Genomic DNA, 9,752 nt, shown 5'->3' with positions numbered 1-9,752 from the left:
GCAGTAAAACTTAGACGAGATGGACCTCTGTGTCTGATGACAGAGCACAAGGAAGCTGTTTGGACCACCTACTCTGCAATAACTAAGCCAGACACTTCTATTTTGAATAGACTTATTGATGCTGGGATGTCACCGAGGGTTGAGGAGTCAATGTCAGTTGTTAATAATGAGATTCTGCGACGCCATTTCTTGGAATTAACTACAAATTTCCTGGCACCTTTTGGTCCATATTTCCAGGTCAATGCTCCTTCCGATGGAACTTCCCCGTATGTTACCCCTCCTTCGCTCCCATCATTCGGTGCAGAGGAATTCCTTTCAAATTTATCTGGGAGAGGTGTAGGGAAGTTTTTGTCTAAACGCATGAAATCCAACTGGCCCGACTTGTATAGGTAATAATATAGTCCTTGGATTTATTGTCTCATTTTGGTCTAGAAGTACGTAGTTCCCTTGCTAAACAGTTCATATTCTTTCAGGCGGTTTCTGCAAGGGCCAAATTTTATGCCTTGGTTCCAAAGAAGGCGTGCTGTTGCCGAGCAAGAACAACGTAGATTATGGAGGCTAGCTAGAATGAAAACTGATATGAGACAGATTACGTCTCAGATGAATGAATTGGAAGCTGTGGATTCCTTCAATGCCATTGAGAAACACATAAATGAGGAAGTCAAGGTATGTTTAATTGACCTTTTGACACTTAAATTTTATGTTCATGTTACTTCTGTGCGAGATTCTTTTATTTAGGTCTGAATGCTCTATCTTATTTGGAAACTCTCATGTTAGAGTTAAAATGATCATGATCTTCCTGCTCTGTACTTACATGCCGGAGATGTTGATTTTATCTTGTTTGCTATGTATTGCTCTGCGTATTATAGGTAGAACGTAGAAGTCTCTTCGAGAATTCTATGATGATAGACATTAACTAGTTCTCTCTTCAGTAGACCTCAAGCTATTATGACATATCAAAAACAATTCTTTTGCAGGCGCGGGAATCAGGAGGAGGAGGTGCCGATTTGGAAGGAACGTTTCAGAAACTGAAGAAGGATCTACAAGCAGTGTTCAGTGTGCTTCCAAGGGACATGCAGCAACTTCTGCTTTTAAATCCGCAAAGAGCATCCCTTCTTCAAGATCCATCAGATCTCCAATGAACCCTCTTCTTCACTAGGGCTTCCATGAGGATTCTTCTGTTTCTCATTCATTCTTTTTGACTTATTCCAAAAAAAAGAAAATTTCTTCATCTACCCTAATTGTCTACTCATTTTTTTCACTTTACATGTATCACGAAACATGAGAATCACGCAACACCGAAATCACTGATACACTGCTGTAATTTTCCTGCTTCGTGGATACAGCAGTGAATGAAATGTGTATCGTTCTTTCATCAGAAAAACATGTAACTATGATTCATATTACGACAACTGAATGAAATGTGTGACGCACAAAGTTCGATGCCAAATTCCTCATAGCCACCCAACCACTTCAGAGTAATTCACTGGATTCATAGCATCTTCATGACAAACATTATTATATATCATACTGCTGAAAAAAGCATCTCTCACAACAGGATCATTTCATCATGAGACCAATCTTTACATTATATGTACACTATCATAGTCAATCAATATAAGATTGACATAGAACACACATGAAACTCACACCCAACAACATAATACAACGACATGCACCAAGCTCTATGAGGCATTGACCATTGGCCATAGATTGGTTCTAGCTTCTACTGTACTTCCTTTTTCTTCTTCTTCAACTTCATACCTTTAGGGCTGGTTTGCCTCTGTTGAACTGGTGTCGGTTCCACAAGCAGAAGCCGCGACATCACATATCTCAAAAGCTCTTCGCGGTGAGAGAATGTGAAATCAAGGTGAGCATACTCAAACTCATTAAACGATACATCAACCTCTGCATCTCTCATCACCTTGTAGTGTTTCTTCACCATGGAAGACCGAATCACCTTGTCATTCCTTCCCGCTACTAAATCCACAGGCACATCGATGAACTTGTAAGACTCCCCTAGATCAAGCGGTTCAGGAGAGCCATAAACCTCCATGTTAGCTGATCTGCTTCCATAATCATACATCCTGAATTTACCGGTGTGTTTGATCTGAGCAAGATGTTTCGCCACACGGAAGGAGACAGCTGGCATGTCATTCATGTTGTAGTGAGGCAATCCTAAGACTCCGACCCAATTCGAGCTGTCTCCACCAACTACATAACTCATTAGAGTTTGGACCAGTCCACCAAGAGCAGGATAGTTGTGAAAGTCACGAGCTAACTTGTTCAGAAGCATCCTGAAGAATCTTGTCGGTATGTAGAAGGCAGGAATGACGCAAGCCAAAACTGGACTAATGAAAAGGAATATGTATTCAACTAATGTGAAACCTAAGTTTGAGTCCTCATGAAACCCAGCAGGTGAAAGTAAGATTAGTCGCGAGAGTCTGTGCGGCTTCTCCTTGATTTTTTGAGTAATAACATACATCAGAATTGCAGCACCGCCTAGACTATGACAGATGGCACAGAGCTTAAAAGGCTCCTCCTGGTTGATTTCTTCATCGATATTGGGCTGGCAGAGCTTGAGTTCTGTAGTTTTTATTTCATGAATTTTTTCTATCATCGCTGGGATATCCTCAGTACCGTGCTCGTTAATGGAGTATCGCCAGAACCTGCAGTTTGGTCAATACCAATGAACATTTGTACAACTTGCAAATATAAACGAAACTCCGCTATCATAAAGAACCAGACAGTAAACGTAGATAAAGTAAGAAGCGAGCTTTAAAACAATAACTCACTCTTTTGAGGATATGTTCTTGTTCACATGATCTCTTGAAACTAAACCCCGAAAGTTACCCAGAAAAACATCATAGCCTGTAAAAGAAAAGAGTGTAAGAAGCTGATAACTCGTTGCTGCATGTGAACTAATGAAAGATTGGAACATGAAAAACTTGAGGCTTAAACCTTGGTCATACGCAGCAAAAGCAGGAGATCCAACAACCCCATTAGATACCCATCTGAAAAAAAAACACGCAGAAGAGGAAAAGGAAATAATGTTTTAGACTACATATATTGGATAATAGGATGTTCAAGTAAAAACTGATATCTTTGGGCAGTTGAGAAGAAAAGGCAAAAGAAGATGAGATGATTTAAATAACTGAATGCACTATCCCTCTTAATCTCACCAAAAGATTTTCCGAAATCTATTCTTGTGTCTTGAGAAAATCAAACATACATGCAAATTATGAAGGTACAAATTACAAAAATAAATTTCCAGTCGGGTCTAGCGTCGGGAACATAGAAACATCCTGGAATCTTTATGCTACATGGATATATAAAAGAATACTTTTCCTCACCTATATTCAGCTTACTAAGTTTGCAAAGTTTACGATTCATTTAAGAACTAAACCATGAAACTTACCCCATCGAAGAATCCAAAACCCCATGCTGCAAAAAAACAGCTTTCCTTGCATCGCGTCTGCAAAGACAAGAGAAGCATTCAACAATCACATTTTAAGGAAGAGACAATAAAACAGGAATGAAAGGATGCCCAAGTGAGCACAACATCTCACAAGAAAGTTATACCTTGGTATCCTTTCCAAGACGAGAACATATCCGTCAGATGTAACAACACGAATAGCTTCGTAAGGATACCTACCAAATGTAGGAGAGAAATTAAGTAAAGATCAAATACTTGAGAAAGAGAAAAATAAATAGAAGCATGAGACATTGAATCTGCCCATACCCCAGCTCTGTTATGACATCTTGACACGTTCGGGTATCTGTGTTCATAGAGTTGTATAAGGTTGTGGGCTGTTCTACGGGCCTTTCCGTGGGAGATGGATCTGTATCTCCTAAAGTAGCAGTCAGCACAGTTTCATCAACTGAAACGTCACCATGGTGTCTTTTAGAGCTGTGACTGAAAGCTGAGAACCATGATAACAATATTGCGAAAGCTTCTGATGGAGAAAGGAGAAGATGCGTAGCCTTGTGAAAAAAATCAAATATTGCTTCTATGCATATCTCGATAGCAAGGTGAAGATCCTGAAAAATAAAGGACATTAAGTAGGAGGAAGCGAGAGGCATTCCAGAGGAAAATATTGAATATATTTGTAAGTGCATCGACAAACCTCAATAACTCCGCGTCTTCTATCAGTAGCTCTGTTGGGAACATCATGGTCTTTGCTAGAGTTGGTCTTGCTAATACGAGGTCTAGAAGAATGTTGGTGCCTTCTTGGGCTCGAAGGAGTTCTTGAACTTCGTTTAAAGAACAAACTCGTCAAATATTGTGGTATCCATAGCAAGATCCGTAGAGGAAAAATCAACCACCAAAGAATGAAGGTAAGCCACTCAGTCCAATGACATTCAGAATTAGCAGAAGCGCTGGCCCAAGAGAGGCGTGAGCTTTGAGATAATGGTGATGCAGGCAGCGGACCATCACTTTCATCTCCAGAAGAATACTCCAAGCTTGAAGTATCAGAATCCACAGAAAGCTCATGAATGAACTCATTGAAAGAAGAGACCCCACTGCCATGAATAATTGGAACAGAGTATAAAATTAGCATACTATTAGGAATTTAGGATTAAACAAACAGAAGAAGAAGATATCATCATCACAGGAATCAGGAAGAAACTATACTTATGCATCCAGCGAGGTAAACGTGGTCCACGAAACGTTGGCCTGAGTTCCCAGCCATGAAGACCTTCAAGAATATTAGCCTTCCCAGGGAGAAGGGTCAACAAAAGAGCAGATACACCATTAATGCATCTAGCAATGTTATTCAAAGACTCATATGTAACAGTTTTCACTGATCTGCACTAAAAGTCAAAACATAACACGAAAGCATAGTTAGTTTAGGCTTGTTAGAACGAACATCTCTAACAAGAAGACAAACCCAATAAGAATAAGATACTATGATAGGGATTAGTCTAACAAGAACAACACAATCCACCCACACATAGAGATCAAGATCAAGTAATCAATTATAAATGCAGTGATACGAGAAGAGAAAAAAACTCACTCTTTGGTAACAGCGAGAGCGTTGTCTACGATCCGTTGCATGACTTTTTTTTTTTTTTAATCAGAAATTGGAAATTTTTAACGAAAACACAATCCGATTCGCCGATTTATCGTCGTTATTCCGCAAAATTTTCCAGGAAAACGACAAAGAGAAAGAAGAAGAAAAAAAACTTTATCCACCTGAAAAAAAAAAAAAAAAAAAAAAAACTGAAATTTTTTTTCCAGAATAGAAGAAATCCCGATGCTTAAGAAATTGACTAAATCGCGATCTATTAGATTTATTGCCGATATTAAGGAAAACGCAAAGACCCACAAGAACCGCGCGATTCCAGAATCCAAAATTTCCAAAAATTGGGAGAATCTGTCGAAAATTAAGAATAAATTTGATAGAGAGAATCCGATTAAAGAAGGGGCACGTCGGCGATTCTTGCCGTCCAGAGGAAGGATCTGTAGAGAGAGAGAGAGAGACCAGATGCTGACACGTTGATTTATATGATTGGATCGTATCGAAAGGTTACACGTGTATTTATATTATTGGATACAGTTTAATGTGACAAAAAATTACGACACGTTTTTATATCCAACGTTTGGAGACGGATAAGGTCATTTTCACCAAAACACACACACGTATAGAGCAAATTCATTCCTGAGTGTGCTTGTTGCTTCATTGAAGACGTGTTTTATGATCTTTACCGACTTTTTGTTGTTCTTTGTTAATTTGCATACCTACATAAATTAAAAATAATAAATACTTTAATCTCTACAACATGAACTACTACTACTACTACTAATATATTACACCATTCGAACACATAGATTCCTTTCTTCTTCTTGATCTCAATCAGCTTCTAAGGGCATTTCCTCTGGATGTACGAAGCTCCATGCTCGAAAACCGAGCTGGCGAGAATATGCGTGGTCGAGAGACTCCACACCCAAATCCAATCTAATGTGTTTACTTACTCAGACTTGGAGAACCACATTTGCTGGAATGAACCTAGCATGCCAAATTTAATTTAATTTACAAATTTTAGTTAATTTAGATATAAAAAATTTAAGAAAAATACCTAGAGTATTTTTCTAAGAGTTAGATGGATTATATAGCGAGATTTTGGATTTGACTTTTCAATATGGTAATAAATATGTCTTCTATTTAAAAACAATTTATATTAGTTATTACTTATTAGGTATAATCAAGTGCAGACAAAATAGTTGCGATTTTTCATAGTACATTTTCGTAAAATTTTGTTACTTTTTTTTGTTTTTGTTTAAAAATTCAAACGGTTGTATCTTTTTTTTTTTACAACATTCAAACAATTGTATCTGTTTATTGTAGAGTTGTGTATTTTCATTATATTTTTTTATATATTTTTTATCACAACTTTTCGTTCTAATAGGTGTGTCTATTTAAATAGTCATGTCTTTTGAACTCTCATTATATTTGTCTCTTCATCACTAACTAACAAATTCGTTGAAACAAATTTTCCATTTTATGTTGAATCTAAATAATTGACTATTAATATCTAATATTCAACGTTATTCTATAATCTAACTAAAATTTTAGAAATATTATAGCAGTAGAAATATTAATACAACTTAATATATAATTTACAGTTGCATCTATTTATCGTAACGTTTCGCTAAAAAGATATCTTTTAATATTTAAATAATAATAATAACAATCTGAATAAATATGAACAACAATTGCGACTTTTTTTAAACAATTTTGTCTACAAAAATTTGTTTTTATTTGTTTTTTTTTAACTCAAACAGTTGTATTTTTTCATTGTAGAGTTGTGTCTTTTTACTATATTCTATTCATATTATTTCATCAAAATTTTTTGTTCTAATATGTGTGTCTATTTAAATAGTCATGTCTTTTGAACTTTCCATATATTTATCTCTTAATCAATAACTAACAAATCATTGTTTGTTGAAACAAATTTTCTATTTTATGTTGAACCTAAATAATTTGAAAATTAATATCTAATATTCAACATTATTCTATAATCTAACTAAAATTTTAGAAATGATTATAGCAATATAGAAATTTAATAAAACTTAATATAGAATTTACAGTTGCGTCTGTTTATCACAAATTTTTGTTAAAAACTATTTTAATATTTTAATTTTATTTTATTTTGTTTTTAAAAATTGTGTATTTTAATTTTAATTTATTTGTTGATACAATAGTACTCATTATTAAATTTTGTTTTTAACTATAATTATTTAATTAAAAATTACATTTACTCACTACAACCATTAGTTCAATATTCTCAAATAGAATCACTTTGTTATAATGATTTTATTAATTTTAGCTCTTTACCATGATTGTTCATAAAATATCTTATTTTTATAATACTTAAAATAGTGTTTTTTTTTGCCAAGTTGCATCTATTCTACATAATATGTTTTGTTATAAGTTTTTATTTTGATGGTTGTGTTTTTAGTAACAGTTTATGTTTAATGTTTATGTATTCAAACTATTCTATAAGATTCAAATAATTTCATAATTGGTTTGTTCGTTCTGTTGCCGCAGGTACTTGTCGGGGGTACCAAAACCAATCCAACCAAAGTGTAATGTTTCTGAATCATAGTCACAAAGACTGATGATTTTTGTGAAGATGTGGGTAAAAGTGTTGTGTTCCAATCTTAAGTCACAAAGACTTTTGATTTGTTTATAAGCCTTGGATAAAAGTAGTCACAAAGACTTTTGATTTTATTATAAGCCTTGGGTAAAAACGTTATGATCTCAAGTCACAAAGACTGATGATTGTTTTATGAACCTTGGGTAAAAGTGTTCCCATCTCAAGTCACAAAGACTTTTGATTTTATTATAAGCCTTGGGTAAAAGTGTTTCGATCTCAAGTCACAAAGACTGATGATTGTTTTATAAACCTTGGGTAAAAGTGTTCCGATCTCAAGTCACAAAGACTTTTGATTTTATTATAAGCCTTGGGTAAAAGTGTTTCGATCTCAAGTCACAAAGACTGATGATTGTTTTATAAACCTTGGGTAAAAGTGTTCCGATCTCAAGTCACAAAGACTTTTGATTTTATTATAAGCCTTGGGTAAAAGTGTTTCGATCTCAAGTCACAAAGACTGATGATTGTTTTATAAACCTTGGGTAAAAGTGTTCCCAATAATCATAGTCACAAAGACTGATGATCTTTTAAAGCCAAAACGGAGGGTAACTTGATCCAGCAAACTGAAACCCAATCCCAAGTATAATAGTCTGTCGAGATAATTCTATTAAGCCGTTGGTATAGGGTAAAAGTGTTGTGTTTTTTTGTCTAAAAGACTTAACATCCAACCAAAGTGCCGTGGGTACTAAAATCAATCCAACCAAAGTGTTATGTTTCCCAATCACAGTCACAAAGACTGATGGTATTTTAAATCTGTGGGTAAATCTCAGTCACAAAGAATGCTGATCTTTTAAGCTATGGGTAAAGTGTTATGTTTTCTCCCAATCTCAAGTCATACAGACTTTTGATTTGTTTTTATAAACTAATTGTTTCAATCTAAGTCACAAAGACTGATATTTTATAAATCTGTAGGTTATGGAAATTTTGTTTCTCAATCTCAGTCACAAAGACTCATGATTTGTTAAGTTGTGCGTAAAAGAGAGTCCCAATCTCAGTCACAAAGACTGGATCTTTTTTAAACTGTGGGTAAACTGTTATGTTTTCTCCTAATCTCAAGTCATAAAGACTTGTGGGTAAAGTGTTGCGTTTTCTCCCAATCTCAATCACAAAGACTTGTGATTTTTTTATAAGCTTTGGGTAAAAGTGTTGTGTTTTCTCCCAATCCAAGTGTTATGTTTCTTTGTCTCAAAACTTAAGATCCAACCAAAGTTTTAGCCAGGGGTACTAAAACAACCAATCCAACAAAAGTCTTATGTTTCCCAATCACAGTCACAAAGACTGATGATTTTTTAAAGTCGTCGATACCAAAACCAATCTAACTGAAGTGTTCTGCTTCTTTGTCTAAAAGAATTTAACATTCAAGAACAAATCCAGCCAAAATGTTAAGTTTCCGAATCACAGTCACAAAGACTGATGATATTATAATTATGTGGGTAAAAGTGAGTCACAAAGACTGATGATCTTTTTATAGTCGTGGGTACTACAACCAATCCAACCAAAGTGTTATGTTTCCCAATCACAATCACAAAGGGAATGTTTTTAAATCTGTGGGTAAAAGGGAATGTTTTTTCCAATCATAGTCACAAAGACTGTGATTTTTATAAACAGTGGGTAAAAATATTGTTTTCTCCCTATCAGTCACAAAGTCTGATGAATTTTTCAAGCCATGGGTAAAGGGATTGTTGTTTTTCTCAATCTCAGTCACATAGACTGCTGAATTTTTCAAGCCATGGCTAAAGGGAACACAGTCACAAAGACAAATGATTTTTTCAAGCCATGGGTAAAGGGAACACAGTCACAAAGACAAATGATTTTTTAAAGTCATGGGTACCACAACTAGTATAACCAACTTCTTTGGCTGAAAGACTTAACATCCATCCAACCAAAGTGTTAGCCGTTATGTTACAGTCACAAAGACTGATGATTTTTCAAAGCCCTGGGTAAAGGAAATATTGATTCCCAATCTCACTCACAAAGACCGCTGATTTTTTTTTTTAAGTTGTGGGTAAAAGTGTTGTGTTTTCTCCCAATCTCAAGTCACAAAGACTTTCGAATTTTTAATAAGCCTTGGGTAAAAGTGTTCCAATCTTAGT

The 9,752-nt window shown here is 35.1% G+C and overlaps 2 protein-coding genes across 4 annotated transcripts in view; one reads left to right on the top strand and one right to left on the bottom strand.

The window, feature by feature from the left end:
- LOC104753829 (protein DENND6A) overlaps positions 1-1,401 on the top strand; it is a 4,042-nt gene extending 2,641 nt beyond the window's left edge. The window contains exons 2-4 of the mRNA XM_010476024.2: positions 5-389; positions 474-666; positions 978-1,401. Of these exons, the coding sequence (XP_010474326.1) occupies positions 5-389; positions 474-666; positions 978-1,142 (743 nt within the window). The 3' untranslated portion in view covers positions 1,143-1,401. The remainder of the gene's footprint in view (positions 1-4; positions 390-473; positions 667-977) is intronic.
- LOC104751256 (lipase member N) lies at positions 1,503-5,476 on the bottom strand. 3 transcript variants are annotated; one of them, XM_010473173.1, is made up of 10 exons: positions 5,331-5,476; positions 5,019-5,197; positions 4,637-4,810; positions 4,128-4,524; positions 3,743-4,041; positions 3,583-3,651; positions 3,419-3,475; positions 2,962-3,014; positions 2,796-2,871; positions 1,503-2,669 (listed from the first exon to the last, which is right to left on the bottom strand). In XM_010473173.1, the coding sequence occupies exons 2-10, from the start codon at positions 5,057-5,059 to the stop codon at positions 1,727-1,729; spliced, it is 2,109 nt and encodes a 702-aa protein (XP_010471475.1). In that variant the 5' UTR covers positions 5,060-5,197; positions 5,331-5,476; the 3' UTR covers positions 1,503-1,726. The 3 variants fall into 3 exon arrangements, with proteins under 3 accessions (XP_010471475.1, XP_010471476.1, XP_010471474.1); XM_010473174.1 differs by having other exon boundaries at positions 4,637-4,815; positions 5,019-5,476; XM_010473172.1 differs by having other exon boundaries at positions 5,019-5,476.

This window comes from Camelina sativa, chromosome 16 (genome assembly GCF_000633955.1).
Source record: "Camelina sativa cultivar DH55 chromosome 16, Cs, whole genome shotgun sequence".
NCBI lineage: Eukaryota > Viridiplantae > Streptophyta > Magnoliopsida > Brassicales > Brassicaceae > Camelina > Camelina sativa.
Note: the sequence above shows the minus strand (reverse complement) of the source record. Positions and strands in the feature narration are given on the sequence as shown.